General features: G+C 43.0%; 2 protein-coding genes across 3 annotated transcripts in view; one reads left to right on the top strand and one right to left on the bottom strand.

Moving 5' to 3' along the window:
* LOC118431921 (neuronal acetylcholine receptor subunit alpha-4-like) overlaps nucleotides 1-10,118 on the top strand; it is a 28,908-nt gene extending 18,790 nt beyond the window's left edge. The window contains exons 5-7 of one of the 2 annotated variants that reach the window (XM_035843360.1): nucleotides 7,126-7,261; nucleotides 7,715-8,524; nucleotides 8,937-10,118. In XM_035843360.1, coding sequence (XP_035699253.1) covers nucleotides 7,126-7,261; nucleotides 7,715-8,524; nucleotides 8,937-9,077 — 1,087 coding nt within the window. In that variant the 3' untranslated portion in view covers nucleotides 9,078-10,118. Of the gene's footprint in view, nucleotides 1-4,034; nucleotides 4,981-5,382; nucleotides 6,673-7,125; nucleotides 7,262-7,714; nucleotides 8,525-8,936 lie in introns of those variants that run through there. The other variant, XM_035843361.1, reaches the window with a different exon arrangement.
* A 135-nt stretch (nucleotides 10,119-10,253) lies between these two features.
* LOC118431922 lies at nucleotides 10,254-11,803 on the bottom strand. Its single transcript, XM_035843362.1, has 3 exons — nucleotides 11,703-11,803; nucleotides 11,315-11,416; nucleotides 10,254-11,190 (listed from the first exon to the last, which is right to left on the bottom strand). Exon 3 carries the CDS (start codon nucleotides 11,156-11,158, stop codon nucleotides 10,439-10,441), a length of 720 nt encoding a protein of 239 aa, XP_035699255.1. The 5' UTR covers nucleotides 11,159-11,190; nucleotides 11,315-11,416; nucleotides 11,703-11,803; the 3' UTR covers nucleotides 10,254-10,438.
* Nucleotides 11,804-15,040: the final 3,237 nt, after the last annotated feature.

Genomic DNA, 15,040 nt, shown 5'->3' with positions numbered 1-15,040 from the left:
TACCACATGACACACTCGTGATTACAAGCTGACGAAACATCACACCATTGAATGATCAGATAGTTGAGAGTTGACCGGATAGTTTTCAGGTAGAGGTAATGAAGGTTAATGTGCAACTTTCTATTCCCTTGATTTGATTATCTATAAAATAGCCAAACATACTTAAGCAAAATAATGTCCTATAATTGTTCATATTTATAAATCAAGCGTCTTGCTGAGGAATTCACTATTCGGAGCTTTTTTTGCCGGTATATGAGCTGTAATATCTATTACCTGGTTCCGCTTCAGTCAGCCTGGCAGAAGTATGTATGACTCCAGGGCTCCAAAACGGAGCAGAGCGGAATATTAGATTCCTGGCCTCTGCCATTTACGACTAAATTAATCCGCGTGTTAATAACATCAATATGTGGCAGCAGTAACTCAAAGTCAAAGTGAAGACAGACGTATATTAGGTAGGAGCTGTTCTGTTCTAGACTAATGCGTCTCGTTTGGGTGGTAAATCCAACCTTTATTGTTATCAGAGGAGTAATTAAGCTCAGTAGTTGGTCGTTATCTTACGATCACCAGTGTCTTTGAGATTAGAGCAAACTTATTTTCTTTATCATTTGATAACGGGTATATGCACATTGACTGTTGTTATGACATAACAGATACATGCAGTAAATATGAAATGATTGGCTCATATTCAGGTTTATAAACAATCAGAAGATTTTCATAATTTGATAACTGATATATGCACATTGGCTGTTGTCATGACATTACAGATACTTGAAATACATGACGTATATATGAAATGATTGGCTTACATTCAGGTTTATAGACAACAAAAAGATAGTGAAGAGATCGGTAAGATAATTTTACTACCCAATTTCCTACCTAATTTTAAAACATTTTGTATTTGGCATCCTCTCATATGCTGCTTATCTGACTTTTATGAGTATAACGCCAAATCAATAAGTCGTATATTACCCGAGGTCTATGGGCTATTCTACAGTAAAGGCCACGTAAAACTCGCCAAATTATTACGTTGGTCATGAGTTCTTCACCCTTCATGCTAGGCATTTCCATGTGTCAATCAAGGGTAAGAAGATAAGTTAGATTTCTCGCAGGTGTTAATGAAGGGCTGACCGTAATTATACCTCAAATAACCCCAGAATTAGCCAAGAGGACCCAAAGTGGGCCGAGTTTAATCCGGTTGGGTCTGAACCCAATCACATGTGACCTTTGTGAAAGTAAACCCACATCAACATTCATTGAAGAGGAAGATATTAATCAGAATATGACTTTTTTGCCATCATAATTTTCCAATAAGACATGATTGATGTACTACGTATCACGTGGAGTTAATCACGGAAAGGAGAGGAAATGTCAAATTACTTAGCGAACCACCTGCTAGGTACTCTCGTGTTAGTTAGCAGAAAGTTTGGCAGTCAGGAAGTCTGTAGGCCCTGTCTGTGGGTTCTTAATGTTCCTGTTCCTGTTCATATTTTGTATTCTAGATATATTCTAGCCTAATTCACACGTAATATCAAGAGGTAAAATTCAAAGTATCCTTTTAACTATTCGTAAATATATATATATATATATATATATATATATATATATATATATATAACGGTTGCTATAGAAACGAGCTAGGCATTTCCAAGGATCAGAAAATGAAAACTCTCCTGATGATTGTGACTTTCACTAAGTTTGATATATTATTAGTATTACTCAAGTTATCTTGGTTCATTTTTTTTTATTTCAGACATAATCATCTAATTTGCATAAGTTAGCATAAAGAGCCCTAGAACCACGATGTCCCACCATGACCATAGACAACATATTTTCAAATGATTGGGAGACACCACGTTATCATACCATGATAGTGGACTAATTATGTACAGGGTTTGCTACGAAACTACATTTTTCAGGTATCTCCTCCTGGACTAATATATGAAGGCCAGAAGATGCATCAGTGACACGTTCGAATCCATTTCGTCAACTCATTTTCTCATAAGCTCTAGCACGGCATCATTTAGTGAGAACTCCTGCCCGGTCATTTTGAGAAGGCACTCACACATGGAGAAATAGAAATCAATAGCTGCCAAGTATGACGGGTCGCCTGAAATGAGCGAGAAAATTGAGACTCATTCTCATCACCTTGGTGCAGTTCTGTCCGGATTTACCCTGATGGGGCACCAGGTGGGAGTGTGGAGGGTGATGGGGAATCTATTGGAGTAGTCTGACCTACAAACTTTGGCTGGTTGGCTGGACGGCTTAACGATTCTTCATATGGGGCTCACTTACAATCACGCTGTCCGCACTCTCGATATCCGTCCGAGTAGTGAAACACTTAGCTTAGCCTACTTTCTGTGGACGTTCGTAAGTCGTTGGGGAGGAGGAGTAGATTCGCCATTTTCAAAGCACCCCGGACAGGTTTTGCACCGGAAAGGTTCTTATGCCCGGAAAGTAATATATGATGGGGAGCTTGTAGTCCGTCCACAGACATATCTCATTTAGTACATTCTATTGAAAGCTGAGACTGTTTGATTGAAGTAAGATAAACGGGTACTGATGACCAAAGTAGTGATGCATGAAATTTTGAATTCACTATTCACTGTATTAGTCCCGGGAATGAGGTCGATCATTTGCCTCCGCAAAACAGACAATATTTCCCACTGGGACAATTATGATAATTACAACCTATCCAAATACCAATAAATACCAATATGTCATAACGGAACATTGAATAACCTTAGTTACGTAACGATAAAGTGAAGCGCGTCATAGTCATGCACCGGTTGAAAGAAAAGTTCAAAACGTCATGACTCATGTGATGACAAATGAAGGGGCAGTGACTTAAAGTGTAACTTCTATGGGACATCTTACATAAGAGAATGATTCCTGGCTGCAACCTTCTCTTGCACGGTAGTAGTAGTGCATTAATGTACCGTTCTGTAGTTCACACCCATCGTAGAGTATGCCAAAGTAGCATCATGTAACATAGCCTAGTAGTTGTAGATTGTAACAGTAGCTAGACCTAACACATTGTCTGATGTAATCTGTAATGTATGTTTTACGTATGAGGTCTCTGTCATTGTCTGCTATGAGAATGTGCGTTACGTTCAAAGACATACATGTATCGTCCTCCCGTTCTGTCTGTTTGAGATAGTCCATGGTCACGGCTATGGATGTTGTGAATGTGATAAATGCAATAAACAAAGCAATGGATTACTCAGTTTTTGTCGTGTCTGGTTCAAACCAACATTTCACATTTACCTACATCTTCATCACTTGATAGAATCATATGCAAAATTCGAGCATAAATAGTTCACGAAAAAAACATTGGACAAAATTTTTGGATGCTGGAATATGTATTTTGGCCTTGAAAACATGTAAAACTACCGATAAAGACGTATTGCATGACGCGTAAGACTGCTGATGTTTCATCGATAGAAAAATCTAAAACTGTATCCACTACCCATTGATTGTTATCTGCACTTTGTTTCCTGGTACTGAAAACGACGCTCTTCGTGAATGTTGCTCGTCACTCTGGAGTCTTGTGTGAGCAAGTTTCCTTCTTTAAAAATGCGATGAAATTGCTGATCAACACAGTGTCCCAGAAATGAGAATTGACATGTCTTTTGTTCTTAGAATATGCAACATCCTTAGGGATTTTGCCTTCGATGGCCTTATGTAGGCTCTCCAATTAAGAACTGAAAGAAAAAACTTCAAATTTTACCGTCTCGTTTTGGCCATATCTTTTTGAATAAGACTAGGCACACTCCTGTCTAGTATCGACACCTGCTATCATATCATTTCATGTTAAGGCAACATCCAGGGCTGCTCAATGACGTGCAGTGTCTTTGACTGTAAAACAATGATCTAGTCCAACACAGTCTTTGTCCATTGGTAACTTTGTTATGTGGAACATCAGGAGCCGCAGGGGCTGTGTTGGACTACACAAATTGCCGACTGAACGTCTGTCACCCGCCGCGGTCACAGATGTTCTTCAGAGACTGCCATTCATTGAGTAACCTCTTTTCCAGCGCCGACGGCAGCTTCGACGTTGCAGCGAAAACCCGTGCCCAGGTGTTCCATGACGGCCGGGTGCGCTGGATCCCGCCGGCCATCTACAAGAGCTACTGTTACATCGACGTGCGCTTCTTCCCGTTTGACCAACAGAACTGCTCTATGAAATTCGGCACGTGGACGTACGATTTCACACTGGTAGACATGACCGTGTGGGAAGATGCCATGGACAGAGCAAACTTCCGGGAGTCCGGAGAATGGATTGTGATAGACGCTCCCATCTATCGCCACGTGGAGGACTACGCCTGCTGCCCTCCTTATGTAGATGTCACAGGTTACCTGGTCATACAGCGACTCCCCCTTTTCTTTACCGTGAACTTGATCGTCCCCTGTGTGCTTTTCTCCTTCATCTCCCTCTTTGTTTTCTACCTCCCTTCCAATTGTGGTGAGAAAATAACTCTGAGCATTTCTGTCCTGCTGTCATTGTCTGTGTTCCTCCTGGTCATCTTCAACACCATCCCATCCACTTCATTGGCTGTGCCGCTGATTGGAAAATACCTCCTCTTCACCGTAACCATGGTGGCAACGTCAATCACGGCTACAGTGTTTGTGTCGAACATTTACCACCGCTCGGGCAGCACCCACGACATGTCCGAGTGGGTCAGAGTCGTGTTTCTGCGCTGGCTTCCCGGGATCCTTTGCATGAGGCGACCCGGAGACGAGGCTTCCATCGAGAAAGACCTCCACATGTCGCTCCCGGATCTGGAGGAGACCAAGCTGGCCACAGCTCTTCAGTACGTTAAGATGAGACGGATGAGGGCAAGACGGCAAACAGGCGAGGAACAGGAAGAATATAAGAAGTGTCCCGTAAGGACTATAGAAGCACCGGAGGAAGCAAGGCCGGCGTTAGAGGGGCTGGAGTACGTCACTAGTTTCCTGAAGAGGCAGGATAAATGTGATGCGGTGAGTAAACGATTACTATACATCAGCTGTTATAGGTAATCAAAAGTCTTCCTGTATTCGCAACCTGTCAAATGTAAGGGGCGCAGCTAGTATATTATTAGACATTTCAAAGGTACCAAATGTTTCGAAGGTATACATGTTAATTACGTCGATGAAGATTGTTTGAAACGTCTGACCGTTTCAAAAATCATATCCAGTTGCTTGAGTAACTGCTTTTTGGCGTACGTACATGCAAAGTAGTGTTTGAAATTTGGTAAGATTTGTTATATACCTTACGGAAAGCTATGTATTTAGTACTACATTTAACAGGTGTCGATTTAAACGATTTTGTATTTTAGAAGTACTACGAATGATGTCAAACATTCGCATTGTAATTAGCTAAAACGTTGTATTTCTTCCCAGTTGGAGGAGGACTGGAACTACATCGCCATGATCATAGACCGGATCTTCCTGTGGATTTTCTCCGTCGTCTGTCTCCTGGGAACCGGCTGCATCTTCCTCGAGCCCTTCGTCACGGAGAACGAGGCAACGCCGGCGTGATACCAACATCATCCGGATCCCTCCGCACAAGGAAACGGCAATACGATACCACACTCATCTTTAACGAAAGCAACTACTGTATTGTATTGTTATATTTGTAAACAACAGTGATGACCTTTAATGCACCGTATGTGTTCATCCCCAGTGACAAAGAGTAACGTAAGATGATATAACTGTTTAGATTTTTAACATGTCATCCAAGTTTAAAACATGCTTATGGCAATTTTTTGTGATGGACATTCCAAACTTATCCATAGCAGTTGTTCCAAGCGTTACAATGTCCGGGAGTAAGCTTCTAGATCTGATTTGTATGTAAATTTAGAAATAGAGGTATATTTTTAGACTGACTCGCACATAGAGCTATGTTTGTACAACGATGTAGACTTTGTAGTTGAAGCTTGCAGAAATAGTAAAGCGTCACCAGTAATTGTACCCCGTAATACGACATGATAGCATTTAAGATATTGCAAATATTAGCAATTATATAGGCAACTACTTTCAAATTTGTGGTCAAGTTGGAAGCCTATGTCTGGTCTGATGACCTCGCATTACAGTCTGGTCACCTAAAACAAAAGAAAATAAATCGTATTTCTGCAGAATATATATTTAAGTGGTTAAAAAGTAAGACGTTCGCCCAAAGTACTGTGCTTATTTTTGTGTGCCATTGAAAATACTGGCATTATAAAAAAATGTTAGACGAACTAAGGGTACAATGTAATTCCATGTACTATTAATAAAGAGATTATTGTCCAATTTTGTTCTGATACAATCACCACTACATATATGAGGTGTATGTTAGTATGCAGCAGACAGTAAATTAATGTTAGCCAATACGTTATGAAGGTTGCTACGAAGTTATGAAGTCAGTGTGTCTTAGGCATCCTCCTCAAGCTGACCAGTGACCATACTAAAACTGGACAGGGCAAACCACAGGCTAATACAGACCAGTCACGTGACTATTGATCAGTAGGTGAAAGATTTCGTCATCGATTTCCGCTCTTCAGTAATAAAGTTCCGGAGGTCGATAGGAGGACCCAGGTGTGGGAGGGAAAACGTGTTAAAATAGATGGAAACTGAACGGACTAATTATGACGAAACCAGCTCCGGCCCTGCACATTTAAAGCCAGGCTTTCAACCATACAATCAATAGCTTTACGGAGCTCAGTGGTTTACTGGCTCAAAGCTTCGGCATCCTGAAAAACAGAATCTCGCAATGAGTTCAAGGTAAAATAACATCTCTTACTTTTAGTGAAAAAATGTTACGGCTTTATCAAAATCTATATTGGTAAGAAATTTAGAATACCATGTATCCAACAGATTTTGTAAGACAAACATCCAAAAAGTTTCCTTGAAACACAGATAAAAGTTCACAGCCCTCGAAGACATTTAAAAATATGATAGTGGTTGTTCAATAAATATCTCTTCAATTATACTAATATGTCCATGCCGTTGACCTAAACTCTAGACACTTTTAAACGTTACGGAATCTCTCAGAGCCCTATAGGCATAAAGTTACAGCTTGACGTTCGAAAATAAAGCCAGGACCAAACATGGTGAGAATAAGCATCATGCTAAAACACACATGGAATCACTCCTTCATTGCAGTGCTGATGGTAAGTTCGAGGTGACGTCATACACTCGTGCCCAGGTGTTCTATGACGGCACCGTACGCTGGGTCCCGCCAGCCATCTACAAGAGCTACTGTTACATCGACGTGCGCTTCTTCCCGTTTGACCAACAGGTAAGTATGTTTCAGTGGTTATCATACACTCATTCCACCAACTTTACGGGCCATGGAATGCTGGTTGCATGCCCAACGTACTGTTATGACCGGAATATCATTATGCCTGGTTGCATATTGTGCTAAAATATTTCTAGGTACTCATTCTATGGTCACCTCGCAAAGAGGTTGAAGGCAATGAACAGGTGGTCAGTGTATACAGTAGCCTGACTAAAGTCGCACTCCTAGCGGCCGGCCCAGCCAGCGAGAGACTATGTAAACACATGCTTCTGCATACGGGAGTTCAATGTTTGAGTTAACAAAACAAACATATCTAAAGAACCACCAAAAGGTGACCACAATGACAAAAAGTGGTCCTCATGCAGAGGTAGCCACTTGCACAGGTTTGACTGTATATCAAGTGCATGTAGGAAAGCATCATTACTAGATATATCACATAATGTTTTGTCCCAGAACTGCTCTATGAAGTTCGGCACGTGGACCTATGACTACACCCTGGTGGACATGATTCCCTGGGGGGACCGGAAGGTGAACAGAGACGATTTCCGGGAGACAGGCGAGTGGGTCATCATAGACGCCCCTGTCTACCGTCACGTGGAGAACTATGAGTGCTGCCCACCCTACGTGGACGTCACAGCCTATCTAGTCATCCAGCGCCTCCCGCTATTCTTCACCATCAACCTTATCGTCCCATGTGTTCTCTTTTCCTTCATTTCCCTCTTTGTCTTTTACCTGCCGTCACGAGGGCAAAAGATCACGCTAAGCATCTCGGTCTTGCTATCCATATCTGTGTTCTTATTGGTCATCTTTAACACAATACCGTCCACGTCATTTGCCATCCCTTTGATTGGCAAGTACCTACTTTTCACGGCGACTCTCGTGACTTTATCTATTGTGGCCACTGTGTTTGTGTTAAATGTGTACCACCGCTCGGGCAGCACCCACCAGATGCCCCCCTGGGTGCGCATGATCTTCCTGCAGAAGCTGCCCACGATGCTGTGCATGCGGCGGCCCAGGAGTAAGGGGAAGGACTCGGACATCAACGGGTCTCAGCTGGAGCTGGAGGAGAACAAGATTGCCACAGCCATCAAGTACGTGAAGCTGAGGCGTCTGCGGATGGCGGGCAGGCGGGTGGAGGAGAAGGAGGAGGACTACGCCGGGTACAACACCAAGACTGTGGAGGCGCCTGAGGAGGCCAAGCCCGCCCTGGAGGGACTAGAGTACGTGGCCAGCTTCCTGAAACGTCAGGACAAGTGTGATGCGGTGAGCCTCTTGTTTCAATCGCACATTTGGTATTTTTTTTTTTTTTGCTCGTGGACAGACGAGGACAATGTGGCACTGCACTCAAGTTTTGTAACTTATATTAACAGTGCCACATACACGGTACAGACAGAAGGTAATGATAGTCTTTTACGTCCCCGACCGAAGTCAGGTACCCATTTTTACACCTGGGTGTAGTGAGGAAGGTCGTGTAAAGTGCCTTTCCCAAGGGCACAACATCGGGGGCACGGCACGTGACTCAGAACCTCTAGATTCCAAGCCGTTGGCGCTACCAGTTACGCCACGCCCGACGCCACAACATTTGGTATCTAATGCTTTACTGAAGCAGACAATCATTGAACAATTAGGGTGTAGATGGTTGTTATTTAAGTTTTTTTCCATCTTATTCCTATAGCTGGAGGAGGACTGGAAGTACGTGGCGATGATCATAGACCGGATCTTCCTGTGGATGTTCGTGTCTGCGTGTCTGGTGGGGACCTGCAGCATCTTCATAGAACCCTGGATGCATGACGACATACACGGGGCCGACGACTGACGCACAAGACCGGTAACATGGCATACGTCGTACGACAACTTCACAACACCAGATTGAAATGAATTCTTACGACAGTCATGGCAGTGTCGTTGAAAATTGAAATGTTTTGCGACGGAAAGGGTTGTCGCAGATCCTTGTTGACGGCCAAGTTTGCCACAGCCGTCATTAGAATCGTACGACAAAAAAAGACGTATGACGTATGTGGTTCTTGGTACGATAAGATGACTTAGTTTAGGGCAATGGAAGATATTCACACGGAGCTCAGACGTTGACGAGTTGCTAAAGTAAATCGTTATCGACGTCACCAGAAGTTCAATGGTTGTTTTGGTGATGCAGTCAAAGTCCAGAAGTTCCAGAACGTTTCTTCCGTCAGGCTATCCTCTCGTTATAGTGATGTGGACAAACCCGAGTATAAAAACGAACTTGGTAAACCTTAATTACCCCAGCAGATAATGATGATCTTTATCTGATTCAAAAATATCCTCATAGAAACAGGATCTGAATTGGTGTTCTCGGTAAAACACATTTTGAGGTCCATGATTTCAGCAGATGGTGGGCATAGTAGCAGGTTTTTGAAGCGAATCGCCCCCATGATATACCTGATTTTTAAGGTATACGTGTATGTATCCGAACAATACTCATATAAATGCTTGAGCATTTTCAAACAAAAGTATGAATCTACTGCCGGAGTGCATGTATGGAAAATAATTAGACGGTCAGACGAAATATCAAGTTACTGCATGGGTCATTCTATCGATATTAACTCTGAGATAGTGGCGGCAAAATATTTACGAGCTGAATATGTATCATACGGATTCCTACTTACTACAGTGAGAATGGAGTACTGTAAAATATCGCCAGGTGTCTCTTATACAAATACATGTACTACATTTTGTACATTTGCTACATATGTATTGATGTGACTCATACTTGCATGTCCAAACTGGATTTCCCATTGGGTAGTGATACTATAGTTTGATAATGTGTATTGCACAATTCATCTCGCATAGAGTTCGAGAAATAAAATGGCTTATATAAAGCAGTTGGGTGTTAATTACCTAATTAGTGATATTTCTAACTCTATCTGATTGAATAATGTTTGAAAAAGAACACCCACAAGAGGTATTGGATGTAGATCTAAAATATTTTTAATTCATATTATACAGTAATTGATTAAACAAAGTGGTCATTATATGTTAGGTATCTCACATACAACATGTAACAACATGCAACATGCAACGACACAGTTTATACAATTTCTACAAACATATTACTTGACAATGCAGATTCTTTCCTTATTCAGTATTATATTGCAATTTGAAGAAAACTACACCACATCCCTCAAAATCATCATATAGGTCTTAAGCAGTAGGAAGGTAGAACTGCATAGTTAATTGTGTGATGTTCTCATTTCCTTTCTTGACCTGGAACCTCAGTATGTCAGGACTGCCCTGGTCCTCCCATGATTCAATGTCAAGCACATCGCCCTCTAGTGATTCTTTCTGGTATAACACTTCCAACATCTTCAGGTCGAACTTGGCAAGGTTTCCTCTAAGGACAGAATATGCCCCGCCTCTTGCACCAACAGTTGCGCAGTCCATACAGTACCAGAGGTAGGATGCGTGAAATGTATGATTATTGGTGTCTGTCTCACTTGGAGCCACAACTACAGAATATCGGAAACACTTGACGTTGGTCGGCTCATCAAAGACTTGTACAGTCGGTGGGCGTGATACTGATGACGTCAGATAGTAATACCTCTCCTTCAACCAATCAGGGAGCGGCTCTGGTCTGCGTCTGATCGCTGAAACGTTGATTCTTTGAAGAATTCCTCTAATCATCAGCTCATTGGTTGGGGAATCTCTTACTTCTTGTATACTCACCCACGACGTGTTGCCAATATGGCGCAACCTTTCAATAACTGTGTTTCCCCTACCGGGCGCAAGGTGGCGGTAATAGCCTGGTAAGAATTCCCAACTCTGCCCTCGTATGAAGACAAGGTCAAGAGCAGGTTCTTTGCTCCCTTCTGCAGGTGGTTCGAACAAATAGTGATTTCCTATGACGTACGACACCAGCATCATCCGCTGGCTGATAATCCACACAGGAATATGGCCTATTAGTAAGCAAAAAATACAAACTCAAATAAATAAAACTACAAGAAAATATGTAGCTCGTTCAGCCTCTTTCAAAACAAGAGTAAAAGTGACGCTTATATGTGTTGTTCATATATATCTTACCTAATTTTTTGTAATCGTCGAAATCCCGGGCCCACTGCTGGAACACGTGATTGAAGCTCACAGAGTTCCTGGCTAGCACTGTTATCCCTAGGGAGGTCAAATCTTTGCAACAGAAAGAAGAAAAAAAGGGAAAATTGTCAAACACATGTAAATCATCTTATAAACGTCGCCTCTTAAGTTAACAGTCAGTGAGCAAATAAAAAGAATGGTATTTCCTTGCCAGAATGATCGCACTAGCCTAACTAAAATGGCGCTCCTAGCGGCCGGCTTTACAGTTGCCACCACCTTGGGGTCATCAAACCCAGTCAGCGAGAGATTGTGTAAACACGCACAATTTCAATGAAATATAAAAGGAAAATCACAGTGATTTATGGAACTTTTCAGTCACCTAATATGTTTTCTCGGTGCCATGGATGAGGCCCGCTGTTTTCAGCTCTGTAAAGAGGTCCTCTGTACGGTGTGCAGACGAACAAAGGCTGCAGGCAGAGTCGCCCGGCCTCCAACGGACAGCATTTCCCTGTCCACACTAAATAGAGAGAGACTGTTGTTAAGTTGTGGTGTTTGATAGGAGTGTTGGTAAGAAAAAGTTGAATATGACTTGCATTCGCTGTAGAAAACTACGCGGTTTTAAGGATCTCAACAACAGATGCTAGTGTACATCTTAACGACATGTTCTATAGACACCGGTCATGCCGACTGACCACACAAACAGAATATTGCATTTTACTTGGTCTGGAATAGTGATCAGCGTTAGCAGTGTTTTACGGGTTGCAATTGGGAGGGAACTCCGAATGACAAATGTGTTGTACTATAGATATCGGGCAACTGTGTTCAACTTCGTAAAACAGCATAGGGTCGACCGGGAAGGGACTGGTGTCACTATGTTTTTCATTTATGCATAGAAGATCCCCTTTCATGGTGAGTGACCTACAAATCATGTCAAACCACTTGCGGTTGGCTCACCTCGTGGAACAACGCCCAGACAAAACGACTCACTGCTTCATGACACATGTCCATAATTTATCCCAAGTTTGAAGCTATTTTACCCTCGTGTCTGAAGATAGGTTGGGTTGTAATTGAAGTTGTATGTTGAAACAGCGGTAAACAGACCTACTTGCCTTTTTCTGAACCAAAATATAGGCCATCTGTAGAGCTAAAGATGCGCCACGCTTACAGGGCTGACATGACAGTTGATTCTCCCCATTGGCACACAGCATAAGAAGCCCTGAAACAAGACATTGTAAAAGTACTTACCTTTATTTCAATCTCAAAAATTCTTCTCCACCAGAAAGTCACAAGGGTATACTAGCTAACATGGAAAGAAAACAGAGGGTCAACCACCTCAAACTCTCGGCACAGCTGATTCAAGTAAACAAACCTCACCTTTGACCCAGTTTCACTCCTGTAGCCATCCGCTGGACCCAACAACTCAGATCTATCACTACGCCATCAAAACTGGTCAACTGAAGAAATTTTGACCAAAATATGAAAGATCAGACCCTAGTTGTCACTTCTAGCAAAAAAAACCTCAAGGTTGGGCAAACATTTCCAAAGAAAAGAAGGATTTTCAAAGGTTTTAAGTAGGAACTATAATCGTTTTTTTGCTCCCTACCACGCAACTCAACTGTGACGTCAGCCCTATGCCCAAGGTAGGACCAAGGTAGGACCAATGTATGACCAAGGAATGACCAAGGTATGACCAAGGTATGACTAAGGTATGACCAAGGTATGGCCAAGGTATGACCAAGGTATGGCCAAGGTATGGCCAAGGTATGACCAAGGTATGACCAAGGTATGGCCAAGGTATGACTAAGGTATGGCCAAGGTATGACCAAGGTATGACCAAGGTATGCCCAAGGTATGACCAAGGTATGGCCAAGGTATGACCAAGGTATGACCAAGGTATGCCCAAGGTATGACCAAGGTATGGCCAAGGTATGGCCAAGGTATAGCCAAGGTATGACCAAGGTATGACCAAGGTATGGCCAAGGTATGACCAAGGTATAGCCAAGGTATGGTCAAGGTATGACCACGGTATGACCAAGGTATGACCGAAGATTGACCAAGGTATGGCCAAGGTATGGCCAAGGTATGGCCAAGGTATGGCCAAGGTATGACCAAGGTATGACCAAGGTATGACCAAGGTATGGCCAAGGTATGATCAAGGTATGACCAAGGTATGACCAAGGTATGACCAAGGTATGACCACGGTATGACCACGGTATGACCAATATATTGGCCAAAGTATGACCAAGGTATGACCAAGGTATGGCCAAGGTATGACCAAGGTATGACAAACGTATGACTTAAGTATGGGATGCTCTAGAGTCACCTGCAGCAGCAAGCTGCGTGCCGTCTTCGACCAAGGTATAGCCAACGTATGGCCAAGGTATGACCAAGGTATGGCCAAGGTATGACCAAGGTATGACCAAGGTATGGCAAAGGTATGGCCAAGGTATGACAAACGTATGGCCAAGGTATGGACAAGGTATGGCCAAGGTATGACCAAGGTATGACCAAGGTATGGCCAAGGTATGGCCAAGGTATGGCCAAGGTATGACCAAGGTATGGCCAAGGTATGACCAAGGTATGACCAATATATGACCAAGGTATGACCAAGGTATTACCAATATATGACCAAGGTATGACCAAGGTATGACCAAGGTATGACCAAGGTATGACAGAAGTTTGACCAAGGTATGGCCAAGGTATGACCAAGCTATGACCAAGGTATGACCAAGGTATGACCAAGGTATGACCAAGGTATGGCCAAGGTATGGCCAAGGTATGACCAAGTTATGGCCAAGGTATGGCCAAGGTATGACCAAGGTATGGCCAAGGTATGACCAAGGTATGGCCAAGGTGTGGCCAAGGTATGGCTAAGGTATGACCAAGGTATGGCCAAGGTATGGCCAAGCTATGACCAAGGTATGACCAAGGTATGACCAAGGTATGACCAAGGTATGACCAAGGTATGACCAAGGTATGACCAAGGTATGACCAAGGTATGACCAAGGTATGACCAAGGTATGACCAAGGTATGACCAAGGTATGACCAAGGTATGACCAAGGTATGACCAAGGTATGACCAAGGTATGACCAAGGTATGACCAAGGTATGACCAAGGTATGACCAAGGTATGACCAAGGTATGACCAAGGTATGACCAAGGTATGACCAAGGTATGACCAAGGTATGACCAAGGTATGACCAAGGTATGACCAAGGTATGACCAAGGTATGGCCAAGGTATAGCCAAGGTATGACCAAGGTATGACCAAGGTATGACCAAGGTATGGCCAAGGTATAACCAAGGTATGGCCAAGGTATGGCCAATGTATGACCAATGTATGGCCAAGGTATGACCAAGGTATGACCGAGGTATGACCAAGGTATGACCAAGGTATGGCCAAGGTATGACCAAGGTATGACCAAGGTATGACCAAGGTATGGCCAACGTATGGCCAAGGTATGACCAAGGTATGACCAAGGTATGACCAAGGTATGACCAATGTATGACCAAGGTATGGCCAAGCTATGACCAAGGTATGACCAAGGTATGACCAAGGTATGACCAAGGTATGACCAAGGTATGGCCAAGGTATGACCAAGGTATGACCAAGGTATGGCCTAGGTATGACCAAGGTATGACCAAGGTATGGCCAAGGTATGACTAAGGTATGACCAAGGTATGACCAAGGTATGACCAAGGTATGCCCAAGGTATGA

This window comes from Branchiostoma floridae, chromosome 15 (assembly GCF_000003815.2).
Source record: "Branchiostoma floridae strain S238N-H82 chromosome 15, Bfl_VNyyK, whole genome shotgun sequence".
In the NCBI taxonomy this organism is placed as follows: domain Eukaryota; kingdom Metazoa; phylum Chordata; class Leptocardii; order Amphioxiformes; family Branchiostomatidae; genus Branchiostoma; species Branchiostoma floridae.
This window is presented reverse-complemented; position numbering and strand designations above follow the sequence as displayed.

Bases quoted from the DNA above. Each gene is read 5' to 3' on its own strand.
- LOC118431922 (XM_035843362.1), bottom strand. From the start codon at position 11,158: ATGATGCTGGTGTCGTACGTCATAGGAAATCACTATTTGTTCGAACCA.